General features: G+C 42.5%; 1 protein-coding gene across 1 annotated transcript in view; it reads right to left on the bottom strand.

Moving 5' to 3' along the window:
* Window positions 1-484: 484 nt before the first annotated feature.
* Window positions 485-18,246, bottom strand: part of LOC139023270 (trafficking protein particle complex subunit 9-like) — a 130,436-nt gene continuing 112,674 nt past the window's right edge. Inside the window, exons 5-6 of the mRNA XM_070436030.1 lie at window positions 4,248-4,471; window positions 485-4,121 (exon numbers count right to left, since the gene is read on the bottom strand). Of these exons, the coding sequence (XP_070292131.1) occupies window positions 3,936-4,121; window positions 4,248-4,471 (410 nt within the window). The 3' untranslated portion in view covers window positions 485-3,935. The remainder of the gene's footprint in view (window positions 4,122-4,247; window positions 4,472-18,246) is intronic.

The following is an 18,246-nucleotide window of genomic DNA, read 5'->3' as shown; positions in this document are numbered from 1 at the left end:
AGCCACGAAATGCCATTTTGTTCTGATGGCGAGTTGTCTACCTCACATTGTTTTTCCAGGCCTGCAATGGAATCATTAACCTCACAATGTTCCCCACCTTTAGAATAGTAGTCTACAACTACTCATATAAAACGGCCCACATTCTCTGTGTTGTCTTAGAAAATTCCCTGCCCTATTTTCTGGCATTTGTATTGTTGCATCAGCAAGTCCTATCTCACCTTGTTTTGTCATGCTCTAGTCTCATTGCTGCTAAGGGACAGACACACATTAGGTAACCACTGTGACTGCTGCTGTGGCACCTGGTTGTCAGGAACATGATCAATGCATTGAGAGATAAAAGATCTGGGTTGTTTCCAGTGAAGAGTCAGTATGTGTGTTCCTAAAGGAACCAGTAGTACCTGTTCCACCCCGCCTGGTGTGGTAGATTAAATTATGTATTACCAAAGAGAGAGAGAGAGAGACAAACTTAACACACCAGTCAGAGTTATACTTAAACTACACTTTTAATAACAATTAAGCTTTGCAATAGCATTTGACTTTCAACAATTCACTATCTCCAATGAATTGTTGAGAGTGTCAACATAATGGCAACTGAGATCTTTTATAGCAAAGATCCACCCCCCTAGTCGACATGACAAAGCACAGATAATAGGAACTGTTCACAAAGAAAGACTTTTACTTGAGAGAGGAGTATCACATAGCCAGATAGCATTCGCTATAAATTATCGTTCAGTTTGGTCTCTAAGACGAGGTTCTAATCTCGTTCCTGGTACTTCATAGTACAAAAACACCAACTCATCCAATGGCATATATCAATTGTCAACTCTAGATACGCCCATCTCAAGTAAACCCTCTCTTGACCCCACTCCTGGACAAGCTCACTGAGGGGAGTGAGCCTCTAGGTCATACACTATCCCAGGATAAGTCCAACATCAGAGGGGACATACAATGGTTCCAGACACTGCCATACACCTCCCCCCAATGGGAAAAGGAGGGAGTGACTGGCGCACAGACATTGTGGAGACAAGTAATTGGTTCCCCATTAATCACGCCATTCCTTCACATGGTTTAAGAATAGGTAAAGACACATTCACATATGAAGACAATGTTCCATTCTGTCCTCTTCCCTTTCTGATATTCTGCATAGCACCAGGGACATGTAAAAGACAAGCCTGACCTCTCCCCTCTCTGGGCCCCAAGTGACTGAGCCCTAGCTGAGAAGGGAAAAGTGCAACTGCCAACACTATAGTCCAAAGGGATACATTCTAATGACAAGTATCTCACATAAGCATATTATGCAAATAAAACATCTTATCTATGTTACCCAACTAATTCTGATTCATCCGCCACACTGGTCTCCTCAGTCTCCCCTCATCCAGGAAGTGTTTCATTCTGCTCTACAGGAAACAGTAACATGCTTCACTTACATGACATAATGGTTTTTTATTCAAGGTGGAGGACTCTGCCCAAGGCTCCCCCATTTATTATTATAACACTTTGTTTTGTAAAGGACTTACCTGCTAATGTGTGTGTGTACACTTAACATTCACTCTCCATTCATCAAACCTACACTGAACGTAGAAAACATTAAGGACACTTGTTCTTTCCATGACAGACTGACCAGGTGAATCCAGGTGAAAGCTATGATCCCTTATTGATGTTACTTTTTAAATCCACTTCACTCAGCATAGATGAAGGGGAGGAGTCAGGTTAAATAATTACTTTTAAGCCTTGAGACAATTGAGACATGGATTGTGTATGAGTGCCATTCAGAGGGTGAATGGGCAAGACAAAATATTTAAGTGCCATTGAACGGGGTATGGTGGTAGGTGCCAGGCACACCGGTTTGTGTAAAGAACTGCAACGCTGCTGGGTTTTTCACGCTCAACAGTTTCCTGTGTGTATCAAGAATGGTCCCCCACCCAAAGGACATCCAGCCAAATTGACACAACTGTGGGAAGCATTGGAGTCAACATGGGCCAGCATCCCTGTGGAACACTTTTGTCACCTTGTAGAGTCCATGTCCCAACGAACTGAGGCTGTTCTGAAGAAGAAAAAAAGATGTGCAGCTCAATATTAGGAAGGTGTTCTTATTGTTTTGTCCACTCAGTGAATATTATGCACGGGCAACAAAACTCTATTATCTCTCTGTAATTTACCAGTGGTAATTCTGGAGCGCTGATGCGCATTGCATATCTTTATGGGCTTCTGTCTGTGGCTGTGTGAATGAAGGGGATAGGCGAGACTCGTGTCAATTTGCCAGGCAGAGGGACGAGCAAATGTCCAAAAAAGGACAGAAGAATGAGTCCAACTCTTTGCTCCTATATATCAAATACATGCACCCTTTCAGAAGTTGTCTCAACTCAACATTTATTTACATGTATTGTAGGATTTTATGGCCAGGGAGATACAGAGGCCCAAATATACAAGCTCAGCAGTAAAAATCCATGTTTACAGTCACGCAGAGAGAGAGAGAGAGAGAGAGAGAGAGAGAGAGAGAGAGCGAGAGAGAGAGAGAGAGAGAGAGACAACAGCGAATCAAGCTAATTGCTAAAGCAGAAACCACAAATCAATAGAGGTGATTGCGGATTCATGTGGTAGAATAATACACTGTGCTTGTCAAAATATATGATATCATTTACATACAGACAGAATCATATACCCAGGAGGATGCTGCTTGACAATCATGTTCACATGAGAGTATCTCTACTCTGCTGCTCAGATTTTTGAGAGGGAAGGATTGGACACATAATAACAGAGAACTTGACACCCTTTTCCATTTGGCAGTGGTGTAAAGTACTTAAGTAAAAATACTTTAAAGTACTACTTAAGTAATATTTGGGGTATCTGTACTTTACTATTTATATTTTTGACAACTTTTACTTTTACTGGACTACATTGCAAAATAAAATAATGTACTTTTTACTCCATACATTTTCTCTGACACCTTAAAAGTACTCGTTACATTTTGAATGCTTAGCATGACAGAAAAATGGTCAAAGTCACGCACTTATCAAGAGAATATCCCTGGTCATCCCCACTGCTTCTGATCTGGCAGACTCACTATATACAAATGCTTTGCTTGTAAATGATGTCTGAGTGTTGGAGTCTGCCCCTGGCTATCAGTAAATTAAAAAAACAAGAAAATGGTGCCGTATGGTTTGCGTAATATAGAGATGTTTTAAAATGATTTATTCTATCAATACTTAATACTTACTTTTAGCAATCACATTCACTTTTAATACTTAAGTATATTTAAGACCAAATACTTTTAGACTTTTACTCAAGTAATATTTTACTGGAGGATTTTCCCTTTTACTTGAGTCATTTTCTATTAAGGTATCTTTACTTTTACTACAGTATGACATATGGGTACTTTTCCACCACTGCCATTTGGAGCCCATCAGGATGGTATGATGCGCTTACATCCCTGGTAAGTTGAGTGAAAAGCAGGAAAGAGGAGACCTTATGATCTTTTCACAAAACCTCCATCGTGACTGATACATTTCGATGACTGATTTCATGGTGCTGAAATTCATAAAATGATTCAAAAGGTGATTTCCAAATCCAGTAAGACCTACTGTATCCTTCATGCTTTAACATAGAGTACACACAAATACCTCAAACCGAGTTATTGCAAATTATTGAGTGACATCAGCTAACCGCTAGAATATTTAGTCCGTTGTGTCCTCGTCCCACTGCACTCGCTTCGAGTGCTCCATCTACCCATCCATCCATCTACCCATCCATCCATCCATCCATCTACCCATCCATCCATCTACCCATCCATCCATCCATCCATCTACCCATCCATCCATCTACCCATCCATGCCTTCAGTGATGTTCAGAAAGTGGTCGAACCTATATTTTCCGAGGAGAATGATGAAAGAAATCGAGAAAAATACATTTGATATTCATGTATAGAGTGCCAGGCTCTATGCCCCAGCCTCGATAGGCACCTCCAGGGCTTTGATGTGTACGCTGGGCAGGCCGAACCAGGATGGGGGCAGTTCCTTACCCTGGCCAGCACTGTCATCCTGAAACTTGATGTTGAGGTAGAAATCTCCAGTGTAGAGGAACAGGAGGGCTCCCATACACACAGAGTTCTCTGTGGGGTTCACCTGTGAAAACAACACACAGAGACATTATTTAGAGTGCCTGTGGATAGCTAACTCATCTGACAATAGTTTCACCACCAATCACACACACAGTTCTGCACACACACGTAGTTCTGGACACACACACACCGTGTCTATGTAGAAGGTGTTAGATCCTATGAAGGTGACTGCGTCCTGCAGGTCATAGTTCTGAACTCCGTTCTGGTAGTCCTGGAAGGGAACCACGGTCAGGGCGAACGGTCCGACCGCGTTCTCACTACGATTGGTCAGTTTCACCTCCAATGGCACAGCGTCGCCCACCTTACAGTCAGCGATGATGTCACAGTCACATGGTTTCCCGTTCACCACCACGTCTAGAGAGGAGGAACACAGAGAGAGAGAGAGAGACAGAGAGAGAGAGTGTGTGTTAGGGATGAGTTAGGAGTTATTTAAAGAATACCTGAAGTTTGAAACGTTGTTTCAATAACCACATGGAAGTATAGATTGCTGTATACACAGTCACCTGCTGTAAATTCATTCATTTGTTCCTCTATGAAATATTAGTGCTTGGTTGGACTTGAGGTTTTACTACTAGATCTGTAATTAAACACATTTTCAGTATGGTTGTCTTGAGATAAGCTGTAACTTTGAACATAAAAGCATAAAGAGGACTATTAGATAAAAAGGAATGAATTTGTGAACAGAAGGGAGAGTATCATTAAGCTCCATTCAAAAATGTGTCATGGAACTGCGATGGAAAATGTTATGTTTGTGCTTTTCTATTAACCAATCTCTGTGTTCATGCAAGTGACTGATTGACCGAACCCTCACTATCAGTATCTGCAATTTGGCAGTACGCCCAGACCCTTGTTTTGAGAACAAAATATATCTCAGTTTCAAGGTCTCAGCTTAGAGAGAAGAAGCCTTGTGAGATATTGGTCTGTCACATGCATGAGCCAGTATTGGTCGGTCACATGAATGAAGCAAACGTTAATTATGAATGAATGATGAATAAGTAAAATCATGCAAATATAACTTGTCTGGAATATATAAGTGAACAAATGGGAGACGCCCCGGTAGACGTTCACTATGGTGAGTCAAGTTTGTTGGAACTTCTCCAGTTAACTGTTAATAAATAATGATTCATTTAAGATTGACTTCGTCCCTGTGTAGAATTTCCACGACAGAACAATTTCAATGTCTTCTTCACAATCACAGGCATTTCTCTCTCCGTCTCCCCAACGACCTGCATTCACATCTCAGAATGACCCGTCCTCAAGCTCTCTTTTCCATTTCATTTCCAATTCATTTGCATTCGTGAAAACACAATTCACAGTCTTCACATGTGTAGACCTATCTTCCAGCACATTGTTTCTGGTGTGGGATCAATAGTTTAAAATACGCTATTATTTAAATTAACGGAGAGCGAGGGAACTGTGGGGATTAAATGAATTCAGACGGCATCCTATCAATCTCACGCATGACTAATTTCTGTCAAGAAGGGACTAATGAGATGGTTGGAAAACAACCACCCTCACCTCTTCCTTCCTCTCATCCTACCCCCACACTCTCACACAGAGGCACTTCTCCCCTCTCTCCGTTTCTTCTCTCTCTTACGCCCTCTCCTCCTCTGCATCGCCTCTCTCTGACATGTCCAGCTGAGTTAAAATGGGGGTAAATTCAATTTCTCTAATATGTAGCCATTCCAGATATGGCACTGTCTGGTTCAGGTGGAGTGGAACCACAATGTTTATTTATATAATGACTTCTATGGTCTTTCTGCTCCTCGGAGGGAGGTGTAGAAGTAGAAAAGAGAGAGAGAGAGAGAGAGAGAGAGAGAGAGAGAGAGAGAGAGAGAGAGAGAGAGAGAGAGAGAGAGAGAGAAAGAGATAGACAGAGCGATATAAAAAAAAAGAGAGAGAGAGAGAGAGAGAGAGAGAGAGAGAGAGAGAGAGAGAGAGAGAAGCTGATGTACGAAGGGCTATATAAAATAAAATTGATTGATTGATTGATTGAGAGAGAGAGAGAGAGAGAGAGAGAATCACACACACACACACACACACACACTAGTGCAATGCCCTTGTATCTGTAGTAAGCAGTGCCAGTCAGAGCCGTTTAGGCCATGTGTTGTGATGGAATGTTTGACAGTGTAAGGAGAGCGGGAGAGACGACAGACAGACAAGTCAAACAGCAGCGATGTGATCAGTACAGAGATGTAACGTCACTGTCAACGTTACCATTACCCCGGAGTAGCAGAGGGGTGTCTGGTGGAAATCCACTCTCAGTTCTAACTGGTTTCTACAGTGTATAATCCAGATTATTTTCTTGTCTTTTTACTCACACAAAAGCCAGGTCAATTATTCGTTGCAACTATGTTAAACATGGATCTTTGAGTATTTGAATAGAGTAACATTTGTTCATGATAGTCGGGCTTTATCTCCATAGCTTGACGGGACCTGTGGGACTTAGCAAACACTTCTACAGGCCACAGTATTCATAGGCAGTAGAGCAGATTCTAACGTGACAACTTTCCAATTGGTTAGATTTAGTTGTTCAAAGGCTTGTTGCTAGGAGATCTAGTTCTAAACAGGGATGACGAATTTCAACACATTAACTATTGAACAAAAGAGGAACTTAAGTGGGAGATGAGCTGAGGAGTCTAAACCAGGAGTAGGCAACTAGATTCAACCGCAGGCCGATGTCTGTCGGAGCGGATGGTCGGGGGCCGGAACATAATTATAATCATTTGTACACTGCAAATTGACCACAACTAAGCCTAAAAATAGACTGTATTTGAAAATACCATTTCATACCATGATTACATTGAGACACACTCACGTCTCTTTCTTCTTTGTTCGTGGGTATACCTGGGAACAGATTTCCTAAATGAAACTCATTTTAGCTGAATTCCTGGTGATTTTACAGTCTTTTTATGACCCAAAAAACACTTGCGCCGCGGGCCGCCAGTTGCCGACCACTGGTCAACACACACACGCCCGCAAGCGTGCACAAACCCCCCCGCATGTAAGCGCACGCACGCCTCAACATGACCATTTACCAACTCCTGGTCACTCCTCTCCTCCTTGGCAGTCCATACAAAGCCTGTGTGACTGAGGGAGGGAGGCAGGCAGGCATTAACATATTACTGTGGCTCTACTCACAGTTCAGAACGGACCGCAGTCGGAACGGAGCAAAGGGTTACAGAGGAGGAACCTGCAGGAAATAAATACAGCGAATATGTTAGAATTATGCAAATAACACCGATCAAACTAATGGCTATCACATTGACATTAGATGTCAGTTCGACCTCTCAGATCTTGTATGCCTTTCAATAAAGTGCTGCACCATTATGAGTGGCAATAAAAAATGTTCCTGGAAAAACCCATTTGACTTTAGGGCCTACATATCTTTCTGCATTTAGACAGCATCATAATCCAGACACCCAGGGATTGCTGAGCACCGGTGTGTGTGTGTTTCCCGAGCATGGTTTCCTCCGCTCTCCTCTTCCAACCTCCTTGATAAACAGATAAATATATCATGGTCTCTAAATAAGTAATGGACTCTGATTGGTGTTCCTCTTAACCAATAAACAAACGGAACGCGAAGAAACCAAGGCCTATGATTGGTTGACCCCCACGAGGCCCTCAGCATCTTGTTGCATCTTCCACAGAGAAGATAGTGACAGATTGTTCTTGAATAGAATACGCTGCATAGTGTGTGTGTTTATTGTTAAACACTACCACCACTGTTCCCTGCCCTGCATGGTTCTCAGTGCTAAACAGGTGTGTGATATAAACCAGGTGATTAAACCATGTGTGTGATTTAAGTCTTTGGGGGGTTTGAGTGAACACACCTCACCCCAGTGCTGAGAGGACGAAGTGAAGCAGAATGAATAGGTTGTATTAAAATACCCTGTTTTCTGTTACAGAACCAGAAGCCACCTATAACAGTAGAGAGAGAAGCTGGAGAACAAATTGTGCCCTTTCCTCGTTCTCATACTGGTGTGTGTGTGTGTGTGTGTGTGTGTGTGTGTGTGTGTGTGTGTGTGTGTGTGTGTGTGTTGTGTGGTGTGTGTGTGTGTGTGTGTGTGTGTGTGTGTGTGTGTGTGTGGTGTGAGTGATGAGGTGATGAGTGAGGTGAGTGAGTGAGTGAGTGAGTGAGTGAGTGAGTGAGTGAGTGAGTGAGTGGAGTGAGTGAGTGGAGTGAGTGAGAGAAGTGGAAAAATAAAAAAAAAAGAAGGAGAAAACAAAAGAAGGAAAAAAAAGAAAAAAGAAAAAGAAAAAGAAAAAACAAAAAAAAGAAAAGAGAAAAAAAAGAGAGAGAAAGAAGGGCATAAGAAAAAGAAAAAGAAAAAAAAAAGACAAAAAAAAAAAAAAAAGAAAAAAAAAAAGAGACAAGAGAAGAAAAGATAGCGGTAGAAAGGAGAAGGAAGAAAAGAATGAAAAAAGAAAAAAAAAAAATAGAGAAGCAAAGGAAGAAAAGATATAAGAAAAAAAGAAAAGAAAAGAAAAAGAGAGAGAAGAAAAAAAGAAAAGAAAAAAAAAGCACGAGAGAGAAAAAGAAAAAGAAAAAGGAAAAATGAGAGACGGACAAAAAAGTAGAAAAAAGAGAAAGAAAAAGAAAAGAAAATAAGTATAGAGAGAGAGAGAGAGAGAGAGAGAGGAGAGAGAATGTGGGGAAAGGAACGGTGAAATTAAACAAACCACTTTGCAATCGCAACAAGTGGTCTGTAGCTTTCTTTTTTGCTGTGGTCACACTCTACTGCTGAGGCAAAGAGCTGTGCTGCGGCGTCACCACAGCAACCAGGCTTGGCCCCAGACAGGGCAGGGCAGAGAGAGATCGGATAACGGAGAGAGAGAGTGTGAGCTGGAGGGAAAGAGAGAGAGGGAGAGAGAGAAAGAGGGGAAGAGAGAGTGAAAGAGAGGAGAGAGACCTGCTGACTGCACTACATTATGATATGAGTGCGGCTATCACAGATCAAAACTATTGAGTCTGTGAGATAGAACAAACCTCACAGTATCTATTCTCCACCATAGAGCGGCTGCAGAGAACACAGCAGATAAGGTCTCCTCTCTAGGAATGACAACCATATTTTAGAGAGGTGCCAATTCTCCAGGATTACGCACGCTGCGTGTGTGCGCATGTGTTCAGTGGCTGTCGTATCTCCAGGTTGATTCCACACAGTGGCATGATTCAGTCAGTCAGCCATATTCCATAGGAAGGAAACTAAATGACTCAGCAGGAAGACAGACAGGGGGTTCTCTCTTACTGCAACGTGACATTATGTCAGTGTCTTAAAACTACTTCTAAATACTGTCATCTGGCACTGCTAGTTCAGGAGAAAACCCACTATATACCTTTGGTCATGTCAAAGTAGCTCCGTAGTCATACAGGTATTATGGTTCTATTAATGATGCCTTGCAGGCTAAATCAAGTGCCCCTAATGTAGTTGAAAGAATACAAATACTATGCGGACCCAGGTGTGGTAGCTAGGCCTAACTATGGGGGAGCGTAATAGTGAGCACTTTAGAGCAGGGACCTTGATGAATGAACGGACGGAGCCTGAGTGTGCTGGCTGTTAAAGGTTGCGGCGTGGCGTAACTAAAAATGTCCCCCACCCCGAAGCCATCTGGCCGATTATAACTAAATCGCCATAACAACCAGCAGTACTTCTACTGTTGTCTTTCACCCCCATGAACAATCAGCTTTTAAAGATTCAATCTGTTACAGCGAGAGGAGAACCGTTTGTTGTTGTTGTTGTGTCTTGATCACACAAGTTGAGGTACACAACATACACAATAGACCTTTCACTCAGTTTGTGGACTACTTTCTTTAATAGCTAAAGCATGTGACAGACTTAAGAGCTGGGAGGTAGTCTCTGTACGCTGTCTGTTTTGGCTAGCTATGTAGCAACATACGCAACATGGACGATAGGTAGTAAAACCTAAACAGTTGAATAAATCAGTTGGAAATCGGAAGATTGAACTCCTAGCATTACAACGTACTTATAAAGGCTCAGAGTATTGTTGGGCCATCTGTGTCTCCCTTTCAATAACTCTGTCGTTGTCACGGTTACTGTACGGTAACGACACGTTTTACTCACTTCACAAATAAATCAGAATTGGTCGAATACAAATGACCAAACTTAATGGGAAGCCCCTAGCCACAGAGCTTGGGAGTGTAGGACTGTTTATGTTTGGGGATGAGTGATGTCATTGGTCCTCTGTGAGATGTGGGTACTGTGCTGTACGGTGCTCTGGGAGCAGAGCTGGCTGCTGTCAGGGCTTTTGATCGAGACAGAGCAGTGGCTCTGTGACCAGCTCAGAGAGACAGTGAGAGACAGAGAGCAGTGGCTCTGTGACCATCGCTCTTGATAAGAGAGTAAGACAGTGCTCTATGACGAGCATCTGAGAGAGAGAGAGAGAGAGAGAGAAGAGAGAGAGAGAGAGAGAGAGAGAGAGAGAGAGAGAGAGGAGAGAGAGAGAGAGAGAGAGAGAGAGAGAGAGAGAGAGAGAGAGAGAAGAGAGAACGAGAAGAGAAGAGAGAGAGAGGAGAGAGAGGAAACTCAGAACAAAAAAGAACGTCCTTTTTTCAGGACCCCTCTTTCCAATATAATTCGTAAAATTCCAAATAACTTCACAGATCTTCATTATAAAGGGTTTAAACACTGTTTCCCATGCTTGTTCAATAAATCATAAACAATTAATGAACATGCACCTGTGGAACGGTCGTTAAGACGGTAGGCAAATAAGGTCACAGTTATTTAAACATAGGACACTAGAGAGGCCTTTCTACTGACTCTGAAAAGCACCAAAAGAAAGACGCCCAGGGTCCCTGCTCATCTGCGTGAACGTGCCTTAGGCATGCTGCAAGGAGGCATGAGGACTGCAGATGTGGCCAGGGCAATAAATTGCAATGTCCGTACTGTGAGACACCTAAGACAGCACTACAAGGAGACAGGATGGACAGCTGATCGTCCTCGCAGTGGCAGACCATGTGTAACAACACCTGCACAAGATCGGTACATCCGAACATCACACCTGCGGGACAGGTACAGGATGGCAACAACAACTGCCTGAGTTACACCAGGAACGCACAATCCCTCCATCAGTGCTCAGACTGTCCGCAATAGGCTGAGAGGCTGGACTGAGGGCTTGATGGCCTGTTGTAAGACAGGTCCTCACCAGACATCACTGGCAACAACGTTGCCCATGGGGACAAACCCACCGTCGCTGGACCAGACAGGACTGGTAAAAAGTGCTCTTCACCGGCGAGTCGAGGTTTTGTCTCACCAGGGGTGATGGTCGGATTCACGTTTATCGTCGAAGGAATGAGCGTTAAACCGAGGCCTGTACCCTGGAGTGGGATCGATTTGGAGGTGAAGGGTCCGTCATGGTCTGGGGCGGTGTGTCACAGCATCATCGGACTGAGCTTGTTGTCATTGCAGGCAATCTTAACGCTGTGTGTTACAGGGAAGACATCCTCCTTCCCTCATGTGGTACCCTTCCTGCAGGCTCATCCTGACATGACCCTCCAGCATGACAATGCCACCAGACATACTGCTCGTTCTGTGTGTGATTTCCTGCAAGACAGGAATGTCAGTGTTCTGCCATGGCCAGCGAAGAGCCCGGATCTCAATCCCATTGAGCACGTCTGGGACCTGTTGGATCGGAGGGTAAGGCTAGGGCCATTCCCCCCAGACATGTCTGGGAACTTGCAGGTGCCTTGGTGGAAGAGTGGGGTAACATCTCACAGCAAGAACTGGCAAATCTGGTGCAGTCCATGAGGAGGAGATGCACTGCAGTACTTAATGCAGCTGGTGGCCACACCAGATACTGACTGTTACTTTTGATTTTGACCCCCCTTTGTTCAGGGACACATTATTCCATTTCTGTTAGTCACATGTCTGTGGAACTGAATCTTGTTTTGTTCATACAAATATTTACACATGTTAAGTTTGCTGAAAATAAACGCAGTACACAGTGAGAGGACGTTTCTTTTTTTGCTGAGTTTATACTGTATGGCAGTGGGAGAGAGCCTAAGTAAGAGAGACTGACTGGCCATTGGCCCCCGCCTGACTGAATGTCCAGCTTATCAACTAAATAAAACAGTGGACGCATACTGTACACATGCACACCTCTCTCCTCTGAATGGCTGTCATTTTGGTTGGGTCCAAATTGGTGATTTTTGGTTCCAACAACCGTGTCTTTGTGAGACGCGGTGTGTGTGAACGGATGATCTCCGCATGTGTTTTTCCCACTGTAAAGCATGGAGGAGGAGGTGTTATGGTGTGGGGGATACTTTGCTGGTGACACTATCTGTAATTTATTTAGAATCCAAGGCACCCTTAACCTGCATGGCTACCACAGCATTCTGCAGCGATATGCCATCCCATCTTTTGGGCTTGGTGGGACTATCATTTGTCTTTCAACAGGACAATGACCCAACACACATCCAGGCTGTGTAAGGGCTATTGACCAAGAAGGAGAGTGATGGAGTGGCTGTCATTTTGGTTGCTGGCTTCTTCCCAACATAATAATTTGAGGAAGGTTGGGGACGGTCACTTTGAATAAAACCATCCCAGGTTCTTCTAAAGATATACATCTGACTTCTAATGAGTGCCAAAAAACTATGGAGAATAAATACAAGTTGAAGTCGGAAGTTTACATACACCTTAGCCAAATACATTTAAACTCAGTTTTTCACAATTCCTGACATTTAATCCTATTAAAAATGTCCTGTCTTAGGTCAGTTAGGATCACAACTGTATTTTAAGAATGTGACATGTCAGAATAATAATAGAGAGAATGATTCATTTCAGCTTTTATTTCTTTCATCACATTCCCAGTGGGTCAGAAGTTTACATACACTCAATTAGTATATGGTAGCATTGCTTTTAAATTGTTTAACTTGGGTCAAATGTTTCGGGCAGCCTTCCACAAGCTTCCCACAATAAGTTGGGTGAATTTTGGCCCATTCCTCCTGACAGAGCTGGTGTAACTGAGTCAGGTTTGTAGGCCTCCTTGCTCGCACACGCTTTTTCAGTTCTGCCCACAAATTTTCTATGGGATTGAGGTCAGGGCTTTGTGATGGCCACTCCAATACCTTGACTTTGTTGTCCTTAAGCCATTAGCCACAACTTTGGAAGTATGCTTGGGGTCATTGTCCATTTGGAAGACCCATTTGCGACCAAGTTTTAACTTCCTGACTGATGTCTTGAGATGTTGCTTCAATTTATCCACATAATTTTCCTCCCTCATGATGCCATCTATTTTGTGAAGTACACCAGTCCCTCCTGCAGCAAAGCACCCCCACAACATGATGCTGCCACCCCCGTGCTTCATGGTTGGGATGGTGTTCTTCAGCTTGCAACCCTCCCCCTTTTTCCTCCAAACATAACGATGGTCGTTATGGCCAAACAGTTCTATTTTTGTTTCATCAGACCAGAGGACATTTCTCCAAAAAGTACGATCTTTCTCCCCATGTGCAGTTACAAACCGTAGTCTAGCTTTTTTATGGCGGTTTTGGAGCAGTTGCTTCTTCCTTACTGAGCGGCTTTCAGGTTATGTTGATATAGGACTTGTTTTAATGTGATACTTTTGTACCTGTTTCCTCCAGCATCTTCACAAGGTCCTTTGCTGTTGTTCTGGGATTGATTTGCACTTTTCGCACAAAAGTACGTTCATCTCTAGGAGACAGAATGCGTCTCCTTCCTGAGTGGTAGGACGGCTGCGTGGTCCCATGGTGTTTATACTTGCGTACTATTGTTTGTACAGATGAACGTAGTACCTTCAGGCGTTTGGAAATTGCTCCCAAGGAGGAACCAGACTTGTGGAGGTCTACAATTGTTTTCCTGAGGTCTTGGCTGATTTCTTTTGACTTTCCCATGATGTCAAGCAAGTTTGAAGGTAGGCCTTGAAATACATCCACAGGTACACCTCCAATTGACTCAAATTATGTAAATTAGCCTATCAGAAGCTTCTAAAGCCATGACATCATTTTCTGGAATTTTCCAAGCTGTTTAAAGGCACAGTCAATTTAGTGTATGTAAACTTCTGACCCACTGGAATTGTGATACAGTGAATTATAAGTGAAATAATCTGTCTGTAAACAATTGTTGGAAAAATTACTTGTGTCATGCACAAAGTAGATGTCCTAACCGACTTGCCAAAACTATAGTTTGTTAACAAGAAATTTGTGGAGTGGTTGAAAAACGAGTTTTAATGACTACAACCTAAGTGTATGTAAACTTCTGACTTCAACTGTAACTATTACTTTATTTCATGAATACAGTTAGTTCCAAAAGTATTGGGACAGTGAACGTTTTGTTGTTGTTTTGCTCAGATTTAATTTGAGGGTATTTTCATCCATATCGGGTGAACCATTTAGAAATTACAACACTTTTTGTGCATAGTCCCCCCATTTTAGAGGACCTAAAGTATTGGGACAAATTCACTTATACGTGTATTAAAGTAGTCAAAAGTTTAGTATTAGGACCATATTCTTAGCATACAATGACTACAGTACATCAAGCTTGTGACTCTACAAATGTGTTGGATGCATTTGCTGTTTGTTTTGGTTGCGTTTCAGATTATTTTGTGCCCATTAGAAATTCAAGTTAAATAATGTATCGTGTTATTTTGGAGTCACTTTTATTGTAAGTAAGAATATAATATGTTTTTAAACACTTCTACATTAACGTGGCTGCTACCATGATTACAGATAATCCTATATGAATCGTGAGAAAGTTAGAAGCACAAATATCAGACACCCCCAAAAACGCCCACCTTCCCTGTTATTGTAATGGTGAGCGGTTAGCATGTCTTGGGGGTATGATATTTGTGTGTCTAACTTTCTCCCTCATTATTCACGATTCAGTCAGGATTATCCATCATCATGGTAGCATCCACATTCACGTAGAAGTGTTTAGGAACATATTATATTCTTATTTACAATAAAAGTGTCGACAAAATGACACAATACATTATTTACTCATTTCAAAATAATCTTAAACACAACCAAAACAACCAGCAACTGCATCCAACAAAAGTGTAGGGTCACATGCTTGACGTAGTCATTGCGTGCTATGAATGTGGGACCAAATACTTCACTTTTTACTACTTTAATACACATAAGTGAATTTGTCCCAATACTAAAGCTGACAGTCTGCACTTTTACCTTCTAGTCATTGTTTGATTTCAAATCCAAAGTGGTGGAGTAGGAGACAAAACAACACAAAATGTGTCAGTGTCCCAATACATTTGGAGCTCACTGTATATGGGAGAGTGGTGTTAATAGCTTTCTTTCCCCTCCACACACAACATTCCTAACAGAGACGTTTCTCTTCTTCTCCTGTAGACTCTCTGTCTCTGTGGTCGCCATAGCACCGGCACCCCATAATACTGCAACGAGGAGATAGAGCGAGAGCGGCCATATGCCATTGGATACCAATGGCTCCATCCAAAAGGTGAATATCTAATTTGAGCTGCATCGTGTGTCTGACATTTGATCCCTCTCTCGGACTCTCCTTTCCCAACTTCAGTCAGAACCAATTGAGGCAATTTCCATGTATAATTAGCCATTCTATTTGAGGCTTCCTGAACTGAATTGGCAGCTCTTGTTATTTGTTATTCAGTCCAGATAGGCCAGGGGGAGAGCAGGCTTCATTTAATGCAATAAATTTTATTTGTTAGACAATACTCTATGGTACTCCCACATCCGCCTCCTTCTCATGCAGTAGTGAAGGTAGCACAGCACACTCTTAACCATGAGGTCAGTTCTGTGTTTTCACCCCAATGGTTGAGGTTACGATGTGGTGAAAGTGAAGTTGATTCTAGATCTGTGCCTAAGGGCAGCATTTACCCAGAACAGAGCCTAAACTGCAGTAAAACTCACCTGGTTCAGCACCATGGACAGCTCCTGGTAGCCTACCACATCCCGTCCTTCAGGCCTGCCACTACATCCCGAGTCAATAGATTTTCATTCAACAACCATCGTATTCCTATTCTCTAAAGGGCGTATACAGTATACGGTAAACAAACAGCTTTCAGCATTTTACAAATGTGACATTGATTCATTAGCGTTAACACACCACCTTTGAGCTGTTTTACCCCAGCTACATCCCTGATAGAGACACAGGAGACAACAGTCCAACTCTGAGGACCCAATGTTGTCTACAGCAGCCCCAGTGTTGTCTACAGCAGCCCCAGTGTTATCTACAGCAGCCCCAGTGTTGTGGGGGATAAAGAAATAACAGATTTCAACAGCCAGGTTGTTGGGAGGAATACTGAAGCTGCTTGACTAACTCTGATAATAATCCATCTCTCTAACATCCAGAGCAGGACAAGGCCACACTGGTCCTACAGTGCCGCAGACACTTCATGTTTTTGATTTAATCTGGAAGACCAAGTGTGTTGAGTTTAGTCAATCACTGAACTGATGAATTAGTTCAGTTGGTCAGATGTGGTGCCTATTTGGGACAAAATCCTGTAGTACCTGCAGCACTCTGGGAGCAGGGTTGCCTACCCCTGATCCAGAGAATTGAGGATTAAAAAATATATATACAGTATGTCTTTTTTTTTTTTATACCTCACTTTCCTTGGAGAGTAGAATCTATTTTCAGCCCATTTTAAAAGCATTGACCACTTAAGAAAGTAATGAGACTGATAATGAAAAGTTGCCAGGTAAGCCAATGTGTTTTACCTAGCCATTCTTCTGCTTCAACGTGTTCCAACATGATAGCATCTATTGCTCTTCTCCCAACATGCTTCAACATGGTCCAACATGATAGCATCCATTGCTCTTCTCCCAACATGCTTCAACATGGTCCAACATGATAGCATCTATTGCTCTTCTCCCAACATAGTTTAACATGGTCCAACATGATTCAACATAGTTCAACATGGTCCAACATGATAGCATCCATTGCTCTTCTCCCAACATGCTTCAACATGGTCCAACATGTTAGCATCCATTGCTCTTCTCCCAACATGTTTCATGGTAACATTAGCCTATATTCCACTTTGAAAACCCTTGAGGGAATTCAAGAACAAAATAATCCAGTGATTTGTTCGGCCGATTTTCCAACATCGCTGAACGTCAAACTCTTCGGGAGAACATTGGGATTCTAGTCGTTTCACTAATTAAATCTTTGCACAGATCACATCTCATTAAAATCTGGATGAATATTTTTGCTCGTCGGTCTTCAGCCTGAAGGACATGTATCATTAGTATTAATGGAAGACTAGCTTCCCCATGGAGGCCGACTGTTATTCCTTATTCGCAACGGATACAGTACCACTCATTATTGTTGATTCATATTAGAATTCTACAACATGCCTGAGACAAGAGAACTCATTACACTTCATTTTAGTCTAAAATAGTGTTCATCGACAGACAGCAGTTGACAGAGAACAGACGATGAACACACACACACACAGTTTTTTTGGTTCTGGGTTACCTTGGAAAGATGATATTAACAGATCCAACAAACATTTCCAGGATTTAGTCAGTTTTCCATGTACCTCAATAACTGTATGGCAGCAATAAACATATATAACATTAGTCTGTGATGAGACGGTGTGTTCCAGGGAAGTAAACACATACACATACATTACTCTACAATACAGTAAGAGAAGTAGCATGAGTCTCTAAAGACCAACAAAAACAGCACTGCTTCAAAGGCACTCAGCCACAACACAGAGACAATTGTATTCATTGTATTCATTGGCCGTACATGAAAAATGCATTATCCTCCGGGGCACCATACAGGAGAACGGTTCTTGTGAACAACAGATATAAAGCCTTTATCTACTATCATTATCAAATATTTGCCAACTGGGAACGTATAGAAGTTCATTGAGCTGGAGATGCATTGTTTTGTAAAGGATCCACCTCTGTTTCCTACAGTATGACATCATCTCTCTACAAGACTGGAAAAATAAACAGTAGCATGGACCATGGCCTGCTGCCACTATCCCAATACACACACAAGCACGCATGCACACACACAGGCCTGTACGTACACACAATGACCTGCTGCCACTATCCCAATACACACACAAGCACATACACAGGCCTGCACGTACACACAATGGCCTGCTGCCACTATCCCAATACACAAACAAGCACATACACAGGCCTGTACGTA

This window comes from Salvelinus sp. IW2-2015, linkage group LG30 (assembly GCF_002910315.2).
Source record: "Salvelinus sp. IW2-2015 linkage group LG30, ASM291031v2, whole genome shotgun sequence".
Taxonomy (NCBI): Eukaryota; Metazoa; Chordata; class Actinopteri; order Salmoniformes; family Salmonidae; genus Salvelinus; species Salvelinus sp. IW2-2015.
The sequence above is the reverse complement of the archived record's forward strand: the minus strand, read 5'-3'. Positions and strand labels throughout refer to the sequence as shown.